Genomic DNA, 19,143 nt, shown 5'->3' on the forward strand with positions numbered 1-19,143 from the left:
ACCAATAACAAACACTTGGAGTGATGTCTACACTAAAATACTTCATGTTTAACTTTAACACACAGACACTTTCCTAGTGTTTAGGGGTTTTTTTTTATTTTTTTTTAGCACTTCATGCATTCCCCTGTAGATTTATTGTGTTTTTATGATTGTTTTCATTTCCTGGCTATGATTCCCCTTTTTGATTAGTTAAGCACATTCACACATATAGAGGATTGTCTTTATAGGTCCTGTACATACAGCGTATATTAATCTCATAAATGTTTTGTATGTGTCAGTTTCAGTTTTCTGAAGGAACATTGAAAGAGGAAGTTTTGTGCTTCATTTCTTAAAAGTTTTCATTTTGTTAATTGTTCAATTAACTAAATGATGTTTGTTTCTGAAGAGCTGCACTGTCTTCATCCCGTCACCCAGCTGGACTCTCCAGCTCAGCCAGGTTGTCGTCACTCAATGTGAATTTGCACCTTATTTCTTTTTCCTGTATTTTAACCAGAGTGAAATTCAGTTACACAGGGGGTTTCACCTGAGCGTGCTTCACGTTGTGAGACTACTTCCTGATTTAGACCACACACCGCATTTCATCAGAACTCTCTACTGATCATGCACTCTTAAGACTCATGAGTCAAAAACAACCCGAACTGGTTACTTTGCTCACCAAGGCCAAGGTTAATTTAGCAAAGCAAAAAGATGCTATGGGTCGACTCAGCATTCACTACGCTGAGCTCTGACTGGTGCATTAAAGGAGCCTGTCATCATCTTTAGCCATTGTGTAGCAAGGTTCAAAAGTTAAGGACTGTTTTGAAGGTAACTCGTTTTTGATTTAAATAACTTGGCAGGTGTAGTAGTTGTGAAGACAGAGATCCGAAGTTTCAAGCACAAATTCACAAAATGTTCTGATGTGCTTTTTAGAGCAAAGAGATGTAGAGATGCTTTAGGGAAATGGGAGGAGCCAAATAAGAAGATTTCAGCTTCTTATTTTTGGCTCAGTGGTTTGTGTGTTTCTATGTCTAAAACCATTGGTTCCTGAGCTTCACATTACTATTTGTACACAGTTTCTGTAATGCATGATGAGGTTTATATTTCAGTAGTATCTCAGTGTCTTAAAACTCATGTAGATGGAGATTATTATTGTTTTATTCACCTACTGACTTCTCCTTCCAGACCTCACCTTTCAGCAAAGTAAGGGAATTTGACAATATGTCATGTTTATTGGTTTTTCATATTTGGTTACTGTGTTGTGTTTTTTTTTTTTATCATGTAAGGCACTTTGATCTGCTTGTTGCTTAAATGTGCAATATAAACTTGACTTGACATATATCAGATAAAAATCAATGTTTTATGTCTTATATGCCCCATGTTTACCCATATGTCTTATGGGTAAACGTTTGAAATGTAATATTGATCAGGAACACAATGCTAAGTGTTAAAACATATTCAACTGTTTTTGTGTCAAGCCTTTATGATTGAACTTTGGATTTGACAATCTAGGGGACACCTGGCGGCAAAACATGAACACTAGATGGCAGCACCTCTCAGGCTGGAAGCGAAACCTTTTTGAGCTCCAGAGGAGTTTCTCATTCTCCACAAGCTACTGTTCCTCAAATACTAAATGCATTTGTCACATTTATTTTTCTAATGATTGGTGCTTATTTATGTGGTTTGAAGTGAGAAAAAAATACACTCTTTAAGTAGGCAAATAAAGAGAAATCTGATCAGATTTTGAAATAAAAGCAATATTAATGAGATTTCTAATTCGTGATGGCCTGTATAATACTGGAGTCACCAAAACGCCCCACAGAGATGAAAAAAATCTCCCCCTGAGCCTGAATCAATAGAGAAAACCCTGCAGTCCTGAATTTTACGAAAATCTTTCTGACATCAACATCACCGTTGCCGTGGGGATATCTTTTGGAATGACTGTTAGCCTTGTCACCACCATAGCCCCTGTTCTGGTGCAGTCCATCTACAGACAGCTCTCTCTGACTGTTCCCTCTTTTACGGCGCACACTGTAAAACATCAGCACACACTTCTAAAGAAAAAAGAAAAAAAAAAGGTTGTTTGACTGTGAGAAGCTGTTGGGAGGATTCTTTTATTCCAAAGCACAAGATGTTTACTCTTCTCACAATCCAGCTGGCTGCAACAATAACCAATCCAGCACAACCAATTGGATCTGTGTTCTGAAGTATAGAATATCAGCAAAAAAGACCAAGATTTGCCTTGAAATCATATACAAGGTAGTTCAGTTATTTAACATGCAATTAGATCAAGACAGTTTGATTTGTCACCAAAGTACAAAGTTAGGAATACATGCATACATGAGAGGCAGAGCTCTGCACAGTAAAACGTTGGTTTCCAGGGGCAACAGCACAACCATGTGGCATCCTGATGTGTTTGCTTGGAAGCATCCGGAATCGCACTGTTTGCTTTTCAAGCCCTGATGTGTCTCCAGTGAAAACATTCCTGGCATGGGGGCAGGCAGGGTGTCCTCCCTGCCCTCCACCCCCACAGTGGAGGGGGTGGAGGAGGCAGCAGTCTTAACACCAGGCAGGGCGGATGTGGAGGATCCTGAATCCTGGATGCTCACTGTTGCTAAAGCTCATCCATGGAGACCCAATGTGGGATTAGAATGGTTCCCAAATGTCGACTCATAGTATCTTTTATCTTCTTATACCATCAGGTGTGTACCCTACCCTGCCATAGAGTAGAGTACTCAACCCAGCAGTACCTGCCTAACAGTAGGTACACAACCCGTTAAATTCAATTCAAAATAAAGAACACGACAAACATACAAAGAAGGTGTAGATTAAATTCAACATGCAGTGTTCTATCTGTTGTCTACAAATTTGTCGTTGATCAAGTTTTTCTTTTGAAAAACATTTTGTCAAAAATGTGAAACAAAAAATATATATATAAAAAAGGAAATAAAACACGTCTATATGCTTTTCTACTCATACAGCATTATAATTCTGATTCCTGTGTTTTTCCTTCAGCATTGACAAACAGTGTACAGTGTGACACTATGTCGCACTCTACGTTTCTAAACTCCAGCGTAGGTTCCGTTGTAAAAAAATGGCTTGTCTGTCACACAGTGACCTACGACCTCCGGTGTCCACCTCTGAACTTTAGGTTTGCCGTCCTGCCCCGGCCGGACGATGACGGTGCTTTTGGATGCTAGAGAGGGATCTTCATCGAAGAAGTTGAAGGGTCGGAGGAAGAAGCCCACCGCGTTGCCGGGTGTTGCCGTGTTGGGGATGTCTTCTGAATGAGGTACATGTAGGAAGCCCACCGTAACCCAGGCAACCAGATCCTACACACAATGGGGAAAATGCAAGATGTTTTCCTAATAGCCGAGACTATTTCCATTTGCTAATTTCTGAACAAAAAAAAGATATTGTTCTTGAGAAATTTTTACTCTTTTGTTATAACTAAGATAACTGATTTTAAGTAATTTTTGAAATGGACAAGATGGGGGTATGATGTCATGGCTTTGAAAGCTTAGGATATAACATGGTGCAGAAATACTGAAACCAAATCTCAAGAAGAACAAGACTCTGCCTTTAAAGAACATCTTCATGTTTCCACAGCGTTGAATGCATCATGGGAGCAGAATCATTTTGAAGAGGAACAGAAAGTCCATTACCTGGTTGACTATGTTTTCATTGTTGCGGATGTAGTCCTCAAAGGACACTGCAGGCTCCCAGGGGTCATTCTGAGTGAAGATACTGCTGCTGGTGGCTTCACTGTCCCTGTGGCGCGTCACAGCCAGAGGATATCTGGGGAGAGATTATCCAAGATGCACATTTTCTATATATTTCTTATAAGAAATAGGCAGGAATGGGCTGATTAATGTTAGTTACCAACCAGGGCAACCAAGGTTTTAGAAAATTACAAGTTTACAACTTGAGATATATTTTATCACACCCTTCCCTGGAATTAAAGACTTTGTTATGAAATGCCAGAGAAATTGCAGCGCAGAACAAAAGTTGAGTAACAAGAAAGACAAACATATCTGCTTAAAAATACAAGAAGCATATCTAATATGTAGTATCTGTTTTTTTCCAGATGCTTTAGGTCATAAATCTGCACACAGGAGTTAACTATACTTCATAGACCAGTTGCTGGTGCCAGATATTTTACTGTTCATTGCTTTTATGTGTTAGTCATCTATTATGGCCTTATAGTAATAGACTAAAGCAAAAGGTGGCTCATGTAGTTTTGAGATACTCCGTCCGTTATATCAGGAATAAAAACACTTCTCTTGGGGTTTGAGTACTTCGACATGATACCGATACTTTGAGAATAATGTGAGGAAGAATTTGATTCACCTTGACCAACTGATGCCAACTTCCTCTCTCCAGCCTTTAGGAAGGACACTGTGTGCATGGGAATTAAACTGAATTCGATAACCCTTCTGGTGGCCCCACTTGTTTTTCTCACTGGGGTTGTAAAAGTGCACATAGCGAGGGAACTTTTTGCCAAAGCGGAATGCAGCCGATCGCTCCGTCTTGTGCTCCGTCCTGTGAAGTTTGGACTGGACGATGAAATGATTTGGGCTCCACGGATTGGTGAAGTTCACATAGTTCAGGTCTATCGTTTCAAAGCTGTTATCTTGACCTGCATCCCAGAAAAAAAGAAGTTTGAGAAAGTTTTGTGTGTCAGGATATGGTGTCTATTGATAACATTTTGTATTTTACGTGACAAATTAGGAATCAAAATCAGAAAAATGACCTCATATAACCAAATAGAATCAGGTTTTCACTTCAAAAGCACTTATAATGTTCAACAACTGATTTAATCTTCGCAGTGAAAGGCTTCATTTTCATTAACAATGGCTCAGGAAGACTCTGGAGACTTCTGGAGTCCTTTATGGTTTACTGTTGATGAGCTGTATGTCCTAAGCCAAAAATATGTTGGGTTCAGGTACTTAGGAGTTGTATTTTCACATCTGGATTTATCACCTTTAAAACCCCCTGAATGTCATGAGAACATTGGTGTCCTCATGGAGCCATTGACTTACATAAGTGTTTTGGGGGTGACAATTACCAAGTGAGAAAACTTGGGATTTGTTGGAAAATACCAAATAGCATCATTATTCTACCATAACCTGCATAACATCTTGGTGAAAAGTTATCCAAATTTTGTATAATTTGAAAACATCATTGTTTTTGCTATGAATTGTTTAGAACAATATATTGTGTTTGAGACAAATTATGTTGAGTAGAAGAGATATTTTTTCAATGTGGACCTACAATTTCAGAATGATACCTAGACTCCAATAGTTAGTTATTCGGCTGATTTGTCTCCTAATGTCAAATTTGACTACATTAATTGTGTACTTGGATCAATGCACTTGGTGATTGCTTCATAATACTCACCAACAATATCAAGGTCCACTTTGTAGTGGATAAGGTGAGTGTGCAGGTTGCCCAGCACGTAGTCGTACACTTTTGTGCCATAGTGAAGTCCATTAGGTGTGAAGAAAGTGGCATGGATGTATCCGGTAGCACTGACTTTCACCTCCACCACTCCATTGGGGTAAAACAGGAAGTCCCAGATGTAATCATAATTGTAAACTGTTGAAGTTGTTCGCAACACCAGCACAGTGTTCTCCAGACCTCCAAAGAAGTTGTATCCTCCTTGAAAGTTGGAGTTAAAATGCCTCCGGAGGGGCATGGCAGTGGTCATCTCAAAAATACACAGAGCATTCTTGTGGTGCGTGGGTTTGTCTGTGTCAAAGTAATGATAAAGATCGACAAAGGTGGCGATCTCTGGGCAGTCGATTCCAGGTGCCAGTTCGTAGGTTGAGGTTCCCATTGCCCAGCCTGCGTCGATGTACTTTGTTTGCATGGCAGCAGGAGTATCCCCAGCATAGAATGCTATAGCTTCCTGAAGACTGATCTCATAAGCGATCCTCTCTCCATTAAAGCGAAGGTCAAAGACTTGTAGGCCAGCCGATGAGCGAACTCTGTAGGCGAAGGACCACCCAGCGTATTCAACAAAGTTACGATCTATGGCGTAGCGATGTCCCTGGGGCTCAACAAGCTTTGGCCCGTGAACATTAGTTGGTGTGTGACTATGACCTCGAGGTATGTACGTAGAGTAAAGGTCGTCATCGTTGTGATCCGGCAGTTTCAGCTTCTCCACTTCTCCCGATTCATACTTCTCTACCAGTTCCTCGACACTGTCAAAATACATGCTGTTGTACCAGACCTTCTCAACCGTCCACTTTTCTGGATCTAAATCCCGATGGTTGACCAATACTTCAAATCCAATTGGATGAATGAAATAACCTTCTACAAACTTCTGCAGCATGATCCATGTCCTTCTTTCACCTGGAGCAAGGCCTCGGGGAGCGATGTCTGAGAACGTCAGGCAGCGGTTGGAACAGTTTGTGTAAGAAAAGCCTCCTGTAGTCTCAAAAAGAAGCTTATAAGCTTGAGCTCCAATCTTCTGCAGGAGGTTTTCAATATGGTCATACTCTACACCGGTGATTGGCCGGGACTCAAATTGGACCGGTTTATTTCCCTTGAAGGTTCTGACTTCATGAGACCTTGGGTACGGAAGCGGTCCCACAATGTACTCTGTGATGTTCGGTGGGTTCTGGTTCCCAAACTGGACGATCACTCGAGCTTGGCGGGGGGGTTTGGCCTGACCGCGGTCCAGTGATCTCAGGGCCTCGTGTTTCTTTGGTAAGTGGAGTTCCATTAATAGGATACTGTTCTTCTTCAGAGTTTTACTTCGAGCATCTGTCAGTTTCATCTCTGGAATGCTGTGCAGGTAGGATCGGATGGCTTTCATCTCCGGCACGGTGAGGTCGGCAAACATTGGGGCACCGTGGTGAGCCCACTCTCTGGTTCTGGCAGCACTGAAGCCAACCAAACAGGCCAGCTGCAGCATACAGAGAACCTTCATGGCTGAAATACAATAAGAAAATGATATCCTGAATCCATGAACGTCTTGGCATACTCAAAGGTTTAATTGTAGCAGATTTATTTTCACTCACATTCAAATCAGATTATAATTATTGCCTAAATTGCTAACTGCCTAATTTATTTACTTTATTTCAGAATTAGCAGAATCCTTCCCCATTATTTTATCTGGTTTTACTGCTATCAGTCTCAGTCTGCTCCTCTAACAGGACACACACAGTACATATCAGCCAGAGCAATAAAGATGTCACGGCCAACTTTGTCCTTTCTGTTTATCGCAAAGAGCAGCAGGACAACTACTTACTGCACTCTACTATTAAGACTATATGTTTTTTCTCAGTTTTCAAGGTGCAAAACTCCATTCTTAGCAGCTTTGGTCTCAGGATGTACTCATATAATAGCCTTCATGTACCTTTGACATGCAGATATAGAAATATGATGCATGCAATGTTAAAAAAAAATTATATTACCTGCAGTTGTCCCTCAAATGCTTTAGGACAGGTTAGTCCAGTCGTCCAGGTTCAGCAGCACTGTATCACTTCGGAAGTCTGTGGTACAGTTGAGAAGTGAAGCTGTGCTGCTCATTGTCTGTCTACAGCCCTACTTGCTCAAGAGTTCAAGTGATTGGTTGCAGGTGGTTGTAAAATATGACGAAATACTTAGTAAGCGTCCAAAAGGCACCATAAACAAGAAACAATCTTCTTTCAGGAGCAAAAAGGAATATTTGAAAGATGGATGGAAGAAAAAAAAGTAATACTATTAAATTATAAATCAATTCAAAAATACCTTTTTTTTTTTTTATCCCAAATGGAAATTAATTGTCGTTCTGCTTGGGGAAACATGTCCCTAAGCAGATCAGTAATATTTCACTCAAATAGCTTTCTATAAAACCGTAAGATAAGACGGCTGCAGCAACACTAACACATTGAGTTTCGTAGACTATACATGTTTTAAAAACAAACACGTCCTCTATGTGCTTGTCTGCTGTGTTGGAACGTCCTTCAAAAAAGAAATGTGCTTGTGTGCATCTAAAGCCAGTTCTATATAAAACTAAATTACAGATTTTTAATTAGAGCAATCTTCCACACCCTTTTCCCCTCTTTTTTTTTTAAATTTTGATTATTTATGACAAACTATAACAAGAACAAAAACAACACTCAGCATGCAGCATCATGCTGACACATCACAATCCTCAGCAGACCTACAAACCAGACTCAAAAAACAAAGAACACTTGCATGTTTAAGAAAGTCCAGTTATGTTTGCATCTTCATAGACAAATAAGCAATTGTCCATGATCCATTATGTGTGCATCCAGGTTACCAGGTTAGAATTTTCCAGAAAGTAAGTGTGCAAATAATGTTAGATTTACATATGGAGCAAATAGGTTAGATAAACACTTAGGTAAAAAAAAGTTAAGAGTATTTGGATATATAATCTACTATATATTCTCATATCCCTTTCCAAATTATTCTTAATCCAAGCCTACACTTTTGTGACGTGACTGTAGAGGTATCCATTGATACTTGTTCATTGATTTCTAAAGAGAAGTTACTTAGAGATTCCATGAAAAGGCAAAACTAGTTAAACTTCTCGACCTGTACAAAAGCATTTTGATTTCTGAGTATTGGATGTGTGAAAAATGTTTTTCTATTCATCTGGTCATGGCTTTAGATAGGATTTTTGGTGCCACATATTATTAAAGATTTTAGGGGGTATAATTCTCTGAGATTGAAATTGACCTGGTTTTAATATATGTGATTTAATGAGGTTCTTAAAGATGGTGTTAGTTTTCCTTTAATGTATGATTCATGAAGCGTTCCAATAAGACGTGATACAAATTTTCCTGCAAGTTTTTTAATGTAGTTGTATCATGGATGGTTCGTCTGGCCCAGGGGCAAACTGTAGTAACTGAACCTTGACCCATTACCTCCGTTTTATGAGCCTCCAGTAAAAAAAAAAGAAAAAAAAAAAAAAAAAAAGAAAAAGCAAATTTAAGTTAACCATTAAATATTTTTATCTGCAGATATGATAAAGGAATTGTTCAGAACAGGTGAACACCAGCAGATACACTGTACTTTGTCTCTAGCTGATAGTATTTGTCCCTCATAACTGAGACCTCCAACATTTCCATTTTTCATTCTGCATGAAACAACAAATTCATCAGGTACACTGATTCAACTGCTTCTTTAAAAAGTTACTCAGCCAATCACATGGAGGCATCTGAAAGCTTTTAGACTTCTAAAAATGTCTTCTGAAATTGAAATGGAGCACTAAACTGATCAATAGAGCAGATTTACAGTAGGCTGCCGGTTCAAACCTCCACTGAGTCCATCTTAGTGGTCAGAGGGTCCACTGTTCTGGTGCCTAGCTTATGTCAAACTGCTTCAGGGCAGCTACGGCTGCAATGCAGTAGCTCTCCATGACTGCATGAATGACTGAAAGTGGTGTGAAGTGCCTCTGGATTTTCTGGACTTGATGAAGTGATCTACAAGTACGGAGCATTTACCATTGTCATCACTTTCGATGAAAAGATAAAACCTCCCCCAAACCCACCACTTATCAAATGATTAAGAATTTCAAATAGAGAGGTTTAGCCTCTGTGAAGAAAGCTTTCAGTATGGGACAGGACTGCCAACATATGGGCTCGTTGTAACTGAACAGTGCTAAGGAGCTTCTCATGTTTCACAACCAAACCCTGCTGGAGACTTCTTTGGTTTTCATGATGCTGTTGGTACTTTAATAGAAAAAAATCCCAATGAAATACATCGAGGTGTGTTGCAGGACTCTGAAAAAAATTTAAAAAAGTTTTAGAGATAAAAATACATCTTTCAAGGTCAAGTGAAAATTTGCTTATGATTAACTTAGCAAATATCACATCCATATTGGCTATTGTAGTTAAATTCATACTCTACGTGTCTCTCTGTTACAGAACACCTGCATGCCATTAACTGCTAATAGAAGCCAGTTAATCACACACTGATTCCCCTCAGGTGTGTGGCAAGAGGGAAGCACCTAAAACTCTCAGGGCAGTGGTCCCTGAGGGCCAGAGCTGAGTTTGTACGTCTGGTTTGGTCCTCTCAGTGTCTCATCAGAATCAATGCTGAAGAGCACACACTGACTCAGCTCATTATCTTTATCAATATACCGACTGCTGCTGTCTAACAGTGAGATTAGCGTACCGGTACATGTTCACAATCTGCCAGCTCCGTGACAGAACCTCCAGGTAACATCATTACCGCAGCTTCTCTTTTCTTTGGTTACTGTGGTCACAGCTGTGCTTGAGTCTCCTTTCACTCCCATCAGGAGGTCATACTTAGGATACTGCTGATTCTGAAAGCTTTGCACCCTCATCTCTGCTGCCACGTTTGAATAAATTATCCCATCGTCCTTCAAGAAACACCTTTTTTTACGCGATTAAGCTCAGACAAACATCTCTTTGTTCTGCAGCTGAGGCTCCGCCGCCACTCTAGCATCGGCGCCCCCATAGTGTTGGTTGGTGTTAAATCAGAGGCGCTTAGGTCACAGGTTCAGTGTCCAATACCTGTGTTCCCAGCTGTTACCCTGACCCTCGCGTCCAATGGCAGCTGGCTGAAATGCCACTGTACGTCCCATGGGTCACCCCCACACTCAAAACCCCCACGGGTTCAGCTCGGCCACATCTCACTTCTCGAAGTTTTTATTACTCTCAAACCAGGAAGAGGAAGGAAAAGAAAAACAACAGACACATTGACAGCTTTTTTGGGAGAGGTGGACTTTTAAATATTATCCCACATGTGCTCTTTTAGGTGAGTGTTCCTTTTTATGAACGTATGAAGACATGAACTTTTTTGTCGCCTTAGTTGGTGTTATGTATTCTGTCTCCGTATAAAATGAATTGACCTGCCTACAACTCTTCACGAGGCTGTAAACCTTTTTGAATTTTATGGTTTTCTGTCTTGAACTGCATGCGGAATTTGTTTTTGTCTCTTATCTCTGGGAGACGATTAATGTTGTGAAGTTTATAACAGGATGTCAGTTTAAGGATGTAACAACGGAACATGAAAACATGTCATCTTTCCATAGGAGCTGTAAAGTCAAACATTGTGAAGATGAACTGGGAACCAGGACTTGTGGTTCTGCTGGGTCTGCAGCTGGTGGTGGGAGCTGGGTGAGTCCCAGTAGAGCTCCTGCTTCCTGAACCACAAACGTCAACAAACATTTTAACCAATATTCTCAGGCGAGAAATGAGTTGTACAAAAGGTTACGTTATTTTACAAAAACAAATTAGTAACGTAATACTATCCCACTATTTGAACAATTTGAATTCTAAATCTTTAGCTGAAAAATAGCTGATTGTCATTAGACTTTGGAGCTTTTGTTTTTTCTTTTCTTTTGCAACACCTTAAAATACTAATACATACAAATAATGAACCAATAAAATACAAGACAGATGATACATTTTGTTTCTTTTTTTTTCTCAGATTTTTGAACTGGCAGTTCTCCTGACTGAAACTTTTGGCTTTGCTTTTTAATGGCTAAAAATGTACTGATTCTACTGAAGATATGGCATAGCTAAAAACTGTTCACATGTCTTTAAAATTCAGGCTTAAAGTTGTTTGTTAAAGAAATATTTCCTCTGGCTGGAAGGGACGTTGACTCTTGATGTTGCCCCGTTGGGGATTCCTACAGTCTGAGAATGTCTTTGGTGTCGAGAAAGACTTTTCTACTGATTATTGAGAAAAATTCCAAAAATCAAATTTATATAAAAAAAAAGCTTTAATAATAAATAAACGTTTTATAAGTAGGGTACTCCCTTTATATAGCAGTTCTTTAATATTCCAGTCATAAAAAACATTTTTGGTTAGAAGGCAGAACATTTTTTTAAAAATCTGGAAGTCCTGGCTTTGACCCTTTACCTCCCATTGCAGACACTGGTGTGAACGTGTGGTGGAAGACAGAGTGGAGTGGGTTCAGTCCCCACGGCTGCAGCTGGAAGTGGGCTGCTCTGAAGTGTACCAGTACAACACCCAGGGATGGAGGCTGGATGTGGACAGGATGCGCATGGCGCATGGAGGGGACGACGGAATCGCTCAGTATTACAAACAGCAGGGACAGACGGCGTCCTGCTTCCTGTACAAGTAAGCCGAGGAGAAGGTTCTTTAAAACTTCATGTCATGTGAAGATATAATGTTTAAGGGTAACACTTTATTTGATGGGTTGTGAATAAGACATGATCTGACATAAATTTGTTATGAAAGTATTGCTGATTAAACTTTAGCTTTAATAGCCACATCATTTTTTAAAGTTTAATCGGTTTGGTTTGCACATGTTTCTGTCTTCAGACCGCCAGAGATAGAGAGCCACACCGTGAATAAAACAGTGAGGACCTGCTGTGAGGGTTGGGGAGGACCTCACTGCTCTCAGGGTAAGAGAAGAAACCACTAACCTGCTTCTAGAGGACGCCATGACAGCAGTAAATGAAGTCAATAAAAATGTGTTAAGATTCAAACAAACAAACGAACAAAAGAAATACAAAATATCAGTTAAAAGTTGGGTAAAATCTGCTGTCAAAATGACCACAAGGGCCACATGTTCATCTTTCGTTTCCTTTGCCTCTCAGGTGTTGAGGCTCGTGGTCAGTGCTATTCCACGTGGAACTGTGAGAAATTCCCAGGAGTTCATAACTCCTCACTCATGCCGATGGAGCAATGCTGCAGCACCCTGTGGGGACTGAGCTGGAAGAACGCCTCGGACCAAACCTGTTTGACTTGCACCTACACTCTGCTGCCAGGTCTGAAGCAGCTACACAGGAAAGGAATGTCACCAAGTCTTGTGAAGGATGTCTGACATGCATTGCCTCTGTACCTCACCTCCAGACTCCCAGTCCTCTCCTCTGGTACGGAGTGGCCTGCTGGGTACTGCCAGGGTTCCTCTGGGCTCGGCCACATGCATGTCCTGGGGAGGAGCCCACTATCGCACTTTTGACAGGAAGCACTTCCACTTCCAGGGAAGCTGTACGTACCTGCTGGCCTCGTCTACCGATGGCACCTGGGCAGTCTACATCAGTACAATCTGTGACCAGAGAGGAGACTGTAACAAGGTGATCATTCCCTATCAAACCAATCCTGTGGTAGAGGATGTCTTGCATGTCGGCACAAAGCACATCTTTGGACGACATACAAATAATCAAATATCTGTGCGAATATCATTTCAGGCGCTGAGGATGATGCTGGGTCTGGATTTGGTTTCTATTCATCATAAAAATGTAACACTGAACAGCCTGTCTGTTCCAAATGGGGAGCCACTATTTCAAAATGGTAAGAAACCTATTAGAAAATCAATCATTTTCTGGCTCTATGTGGAAAATCTAATCTCCTGAACCTCACAACTGGTTGAGCCACCATCTGCAGTAACAACTCATCGAGCATTCACAGTAAAACCATTTCTGGTTCACTCTTTGAGGTAGAATTCATCCCCACTGGAGTTTGTTCAGGTATGAATGGCTCATTTCATGTCTCAGTATAATATCTCAATCAGATCTAAGTCTGGGAATTACCTCAGCATTTGCAAAGTTTTTTGTTTTTTTTCCTCGACATTCTGGATTCCCTGGCAGAGTGATCCCATTGATCCCAGTAAATCATCCAGGGTCTCATACAGCAGTGCAGTTGAAGACCTTCACACTACGTGTTCTTTTTCTGAAATGCTGCCCAGGTTTTACATAAGATGTACTGGGACAAAACTCCAATAACGCTCCACTTTTCTCTTTGCACACACACACACACACACACACACACACGCACCCACGCCCACACACACACACACACAAAACAGTTTTCTTCATTTCTTAATGATGCCACACATTGGTTAACTGGAGTCCCAGAGCCTTAAAAACAGCTTCAAAACCTTTTCCAGGATCATACAGTATGTGTCTCATTGGGTCTTACATTTATTTAAATCATGATTTGAACCTGTTGCTTTCCAAGATCAGCCTACTTTACATTATCAGGAGACCTATGAATGTTTTTATTCTTCGGCTCTGGGCGCAGTGAGGCCTGGGTGCGGCTAGTAAAGATGATCTCACTTTGTGTGGTTAATCACATGGGGAAGTTACAAACAAACTCTATGACTCTTTCTTCTTAATAAGTGAATTCATCATTTGACGGCTGTTATATCATTTGCTCTTATTTTATCTAACCTAAATTTTTTTTTGGGCCATTTGAAACATGACAAGATAGAAAGAGAAAATGTAAGTAATGGGATACTTGAAACCATTGTAACATCTCTTGCCATAAATAACAAGCAAGTCATTTAGTTTTCTCTGTCATCCAGAGCATTTTGATGAAGGGATGTCGTTCTCAAGACTTTGGAATCAAACAAAAGTTGAGAGCGTCGGCCATGTATGTTAATGTTGACGGAGACACCCTAGTTAACAAGGGTTAATCGTTCAGTTTCCATGGTAGCCAACTGCTGCACTGATGGACAATAGATGAAAGCTGACCTCTCGACCTTTAACCTCTATTCAGACATTGATTAATATGGACGTACAGTTACAAGACCTGTAGATTCAGAGAGTCAGTCAAAACCAAAAATAGCAGTCTATTACTTTGCAGGTGTGTGTGTTTCTACTTGTTTCTCTAAATACTCCATCTTGTTTCTCCTGCTTCATGCAGGTCAGCTGTAAGTCATGACAGGTCAACTGATTTCTATTCTTTCCTCACTTGGTCAGTTTGACTGTTATCTGCTTCCTTTGGTGCAGCTTCATAACATTTATGTTCAAAACAAGTTTTCTAAAATCTAAAGTTTATCCTGATCTATTTTGTAAAATTTTAAGTTGTATCATGTGGTCAGTCTTCCCCTTGGCCTGATTTCCCACCATTCAACCCTGCGTATTGGTTTGTGAAAATGCTTTTATTTTTAAAATAATTTTTAATGTTAATCAAAAGTCATGCATTTGGCTTACATAAAGAGTTTTTCCTCTTTGTCTTCAGGAGTGAGCGTCTATTGGCTTGGGGACTATGTGTTTGTGGAGAGTGGGGTGGGGGTCAGGGTGAAGTTCGACATGGTCAACACGGTGTACGTGACGGTGACCTCGGAGCAGCTGGGAACCACCAGGGGACTCTGTGGAGTCTTTAACAACGACCCTGATGGTAAGAGTAACCACACGCATGTTCACTACGGTGTGCTGCTGTTTTCCACTTCGTGTGGTTTCTCTAAGCTACGTTTGAATTGCTGTCTGGGTAAATGATCACAGATGATTTCACCACGATGGCTGGAGCCGTTTCTTCATACGCTGCCAGTTTTGGCAACTCGTGGAAAATTCCGGACCAGCACAGCGAGGTTCTGTTATTCAAACATTTCTTTTGAGAGTCTTCACCGCTTTCATTTTTCAGTTTAGTGTTTGGCTCTTTCTACAAAATCATGATGCTTTTTGTTAACATTTAAAGTTTTGTTAAGAAATACAGCTATAGTGTCTAAATGCCCTTCATGTGAGAGGCCTCACTGACTGAGGCTTGTTATTGGTCCATCAGGACTGCAGTGACGCAGCTGAGCTCGGCCACAGCTGTGATGTCACAGGAGATCCCGCCCTGCGCCGGCGGGCAGAAGCAGTGTGTGGTCTGCTGCTGGAGAAACCCTTCACACACTGCCACAGCCAGGTCAGAAACTCGGGAAATGAAGTGAAGACACACACACTCATCAGATTGTTGTGGGCTACTTCTAATCTCCAGGTTTCACAAAGCTTGGGCCTGGTGATGTTGTTTTACCCAGTTTAGATTTATCTTTAATAACAATACACACTTCACACAGATCTTGTATTTTATTATCCTGGTTGCTGCTGGATTCTAACTTGAAACAGTCTTTTTTTTATCACTCAATCAACTGTTTTACATCATTACATAAAAGAACCTGGAAACAAACTTAAGAGTTTTCAAAAAACAAAACAAAACCAAAAAATCCGTGGGTCTCCATGGAGATGAGACTGATTGTTGGTGTTGATCACCTAAAAACTTCTACTTCTAAAAAGCTGCCAACATTTCCAAATCCTACATGCTCATCATGATTAAGAGAAATAAGCGTGTTTAACCATTAGTTTTTGTCTAATAAATCCATATATAATGTCAAAACTCTTCAAATGTATTAAATAGGTAGTGGTACAAACAAATCCTTTGTACATGTACAAGAGAAGCTTTTTTTAAGAATGGGTTCTCACGGTCTGAGGCCCAAATAATGAGGTTGTTAGCACGACTCTGGAGAACTTGACTGCACTCAGGAGATGATTCAACTATTTGACTGAAGCTTGTTGAACCTGGGATAGTTGCAGGTCACTGACCCTCGAGGATCTGAATTGCCCACCCCTGCCTTAATCCTTTGCTCTGTCTTCTAACTAGCACTCACTGGGGCTAGTTAGAAGAAACATTTTGGTGAAATTAATAGACTACTTTGAACCTGTTTTATTCAAACCATTGCGGTTTATAGTTAAATGACAAAAGGTTGTGTCTTTAACTCACAGGTGGATCCAGGAGCCTACATGGATGCCTGTCAGTATCTGTACTGCAGCCTCCCACCCAAAGAGAGGCAGGATGCAGTGTGTGACACGCTGGCCAGCTACACCCGGGAGTGTGCTGAACAACACGTCGTCATAATGTGGAGGACCGCAGCACTCTGTGGTGCAGAAATATAGGACTTTAGTGTTTGACTTACAGACAAAAACTGTGAATGTTATTATCCTCCTCCAGTAAGTCTTGCAAAAGCAGCAGTTTGGTTTAACTGTGTTTTTTTCCCCCCAAAATGTCCCTTGTCCCACCAGGTCGTGTTTGCCCCAGAGGACAGGTCTTTTCAGACTGCGTGTCCTCCTGTCCTCCGAGCTGCTCTTCCCCTCGCCCCCCGGGGCCGGCTGCAGCCGTGGGTCAGTGCAGAGAGAAGTGTGTGGGAGGCTGCGAGTGTCCTCCTGATCGCTACCTTTACCAGGGTCTCTGCTTGAACAGAGAAGACTGTCCCTGTTTCCACCGCAGGCGCATCTACCAGCCTGGGGACAGGATACAGATGAGATGCAACACCTGGTGAGAAACGACTCTACTTCTCCTGCAGCAGCATCCCAAAAAGCCTTTTGAATGTTTTTCATTCTGATCCTCCATCATGTCTCCATATTCCCCCAGTGTGTGCAGGGCAGGTCAGTGGGAGTGTACAGGAGAGAAGTGTGCTGGCCATTGCACTCTGATGGGGGCATTGCAGGTGACCACATTCGACAAGAAACGGTATGCACTGTCTGGTGGAGACTGTGCTTTCATCGTGGTGGAGGTAAGACACAAACCACAGTGCAGACAGTGACGCATGCTGAGACGTTTGGGTGGATGCTGACCGCTGTCTGCTCCCGTTTTTGCGTCCAGGACTTTGTGGACAGGAAGCTGGTGGTGGGAGTGCGTTGTGGAGAGTGTACGGCTGGGGACGGGGCAGAGGGACGAGGAACGGGGTGTTTAAAGGAGATAACAGTGACGGCTCTGCACACAACGGTCACCGTTACACACACTGGTGAGTCGGCTAAAAAATTGACAGTTGTTGGCATAAATATGACATGGTGTTGAAAATGTCGACTGAGTAACTGTAAGGAGCTAAATTTGAATAACAGAATTATTCAGTGTTTTATACTTCAGTTAGATTTGGTGTATACTTATTCATTTTTTAAAATATCTTTAAAGTGGGAATAACAAGTAAAAACAATGTATTGATACTAATATACAACGTGACAATGGTGCAAAATTCTTTGCAATGGCTCCTGCATTAAGGTACATGTTCATCCTTTCAGACTGAAAAGGAGGGGAAAAAACTATCTGTAGTAAAACTAGATGTCAGGTCAACACAGGAAACTAATGTTCAAGTTGACTTTAGGAAATAAGTAGAACATCTGGCTTCTTGGAAAGAAAATGTGCAGAAGCAGGGCTGGATGAAGACCTTTGCTCTGTACTTTGTTCACTGGATAAGGCAGCCATAGAGAAACACACAACAATTGTGGTGTGTGATAACAAGATGTTTCACTGATGAACTTTAGTAATTGTGCCAGAGTAGATTCTTATTGAGTCTTTTCATATCTAGGCACATTCAGTTTCTCCATTCACGCAGTTTCATTCTCAGATATCACTCACTAAACAAGCCTTTGTTATCAGATTTGATGCTACTCTAACAAATGTTCTTTTCCAGTTTCTCATTCTCTTGGCTCTGTTCACTCTGTGGAATGTGTGAGAGGCCAAATGAGTAATCCTGCTGTCAGATGGAAAACAAATCCACATGATGTGTGTGTGAGGAGTCTGTTTGTCTTTGGTTTGCTTCCAGTTACACATCCAAAGCCTTGTGACTGCCCCTTACATTGATGTGTCTATTAATGGCTTCCGTCAGGCTTCCGTCAACATCACAGCACTGAAACTGCGCTGGTCAAAATATTCAATGACCTCCGTCTAAACACTGACCGTAATAAAATATCAATATTAGTTTTACTTGACCTCAGTGCTGCCTTTGACACAGTCGATCATGAAATTCTATTATCACGATTAGAAAACTGGGTTGGCATTTCCAGTATAGCACTAAACTGGCTTAAATCCTACCTGTCCAATAGAACCTTCTGTGTGTCCATAGGCAATTTTAAATCCAAACTGAATGAAATTACATATGGAGTTCCCCAAGGCTCCATCCTGGGGCCGCTTCTTTTTAATATCTATATGCTTCCGTTATTTCAAATTATACAAAATAATAAGATAGAATACCACAATTATGCCGACGACACACAGCTGTACATTAATCTTTCACCAGGAGATTACAGTCAAGTTCAAAAACTCACCAAATGTATTGAGCAGATTAATGTCTGGATGGGCCAAAATTTTCTCCAACTAAATAAAAACAAAACTGAAATATTAGTGTTTGGACCAAAAGAGCATAGATTAAGTATAATCCCCCACCTTCAATCCATTGGATTAAAATGCTCTGATGAAGCCAAGAATCTGGGGGTGATCATGGATCCTGATCTGAACTTTAATAATCACATCAAATCTATTATAAAAACATCATACTACCATCTAAAAACATTGCTAAAATTAGACGACTCATGTCCCCACAAGACTCTGAAAAATTAGTTCACGCCTTTGTTTTTAGTAGACTCGATTACTGCAACGCTATTTTTACTGGATTATCAAAAAAAGCAATAAGACAGCTCCAGCTTCTCCAGAATGCCGCTGCAAGAGTCCTGA

The 19,143-nt window shown here is 40.9% G+C and overlaps 2 protein-coding genes across 3 annotated transcripts in view; one reads left to right on the plus strand and one right to left on the minus strand.

Annotated features, from left to right (window-relative positions):
- Nucleotides 1-2,080: 2,080 nt before the first annotated feature.
- aoc1 (amine oxidase copper containing 1) lies at nt 2,081-7,877 on the minus strand. Its single transcript, XM_044104295.1, has 5 exons — nt 7,401-7,877; nt 5,377-6,915; nt 4,327-4,615; nt 3,642-3,774; nt 2,081-3,308 (listed from the first exon to the last, which is right to left on the minus strand). Exons 2-5 carry the CDS (start codon nt 6,911-6,913, stop codon nt 3,039-3,041), a joined length of 2,229 nt encoding a protein of 742 aa, XP_043960230.1. The 5' UTR covers nt 6,914-6,915; nt 7,401-7,877; the 3' UTR covers nt 2,081-3,038.
- Nucleotides 2,676-19,143, plus strand: part of sspo (SCO-spondin) — an 84,721-nt gene continuing 68,253 nt past the window's right edge. The window contains exons 1-15 of one of the 2 annotated variants that reach the window (XM_044104293.1): nt 2,676-2,736; nt 3,128-3,268; nt 10,994-11,078; nt 11,839-12,048; nt 12,253-12,335; nt 12,531-12,701; nt 12,787-13,010; nt 13,125-13,227; nt 14,899-15,057; nt 15,162-15,247; nt 15,439-15,564; nt 16,419-16,575; nt 16,716-16,968; nt 17,065-17,206; nt 17,296-17,437. In XM_044104293.1, the coding sequence (XP_043960228.1) occupies nt 11,020-11,078; nt 11,839-12,048; nt 12,253-12,335; nt 12,531-12,701; nt 12,787-13,010; nt 13,125-13,227; nt 14,899-15,057; nt 15,162-15,247; nt 15,439-15,564; nt 16,419-16,575; nt 16,716-16,968; nt 17,065-17,206; nt 17,296-17,437 (1,915 nt within the window). In that variant the 5' untranslated portion in view covers nt 2,676-2,736; nt 3,128-3,268; nt 10,994-11,019. Of the gene's footprint in view, nt 2,737-3,127; nt 3,269-9,986; nt 10,717-10,993; nt 11,079-11,838; nt 12,049-12,252; nt 12,336-12,530; nt 12,702-12,786; nt 13,011-13,124; nt 13,228-14,898; nt 15,058-15,161; nt 15,248-15,438; nt 15,565-16,418; nt 16,576-16,715; nt 16,969-17,064; nt 17,207-17,295; nt 17,438-19,143 lie in introns of those variants that run through there. The other variant, XM_044104294.1, reaches the window with a different exon arrangement.

The sequence above is a fragment of the Gambusia affinis genome, linkage group LG21 (assembly GCF_019740435.1).
Source record: "Gambusia affinis linkage group LG21, SWU_Gaff_1.0, whole genome shotgun sequence".
NCBI classification, from domain to species: domain Eukaryota; kingdom Metazoa; phylum Chordata; class Actinopteri; order Cyprinodontiformes; family Poeciliidae; genus Gambusia; species Gambusia affinis.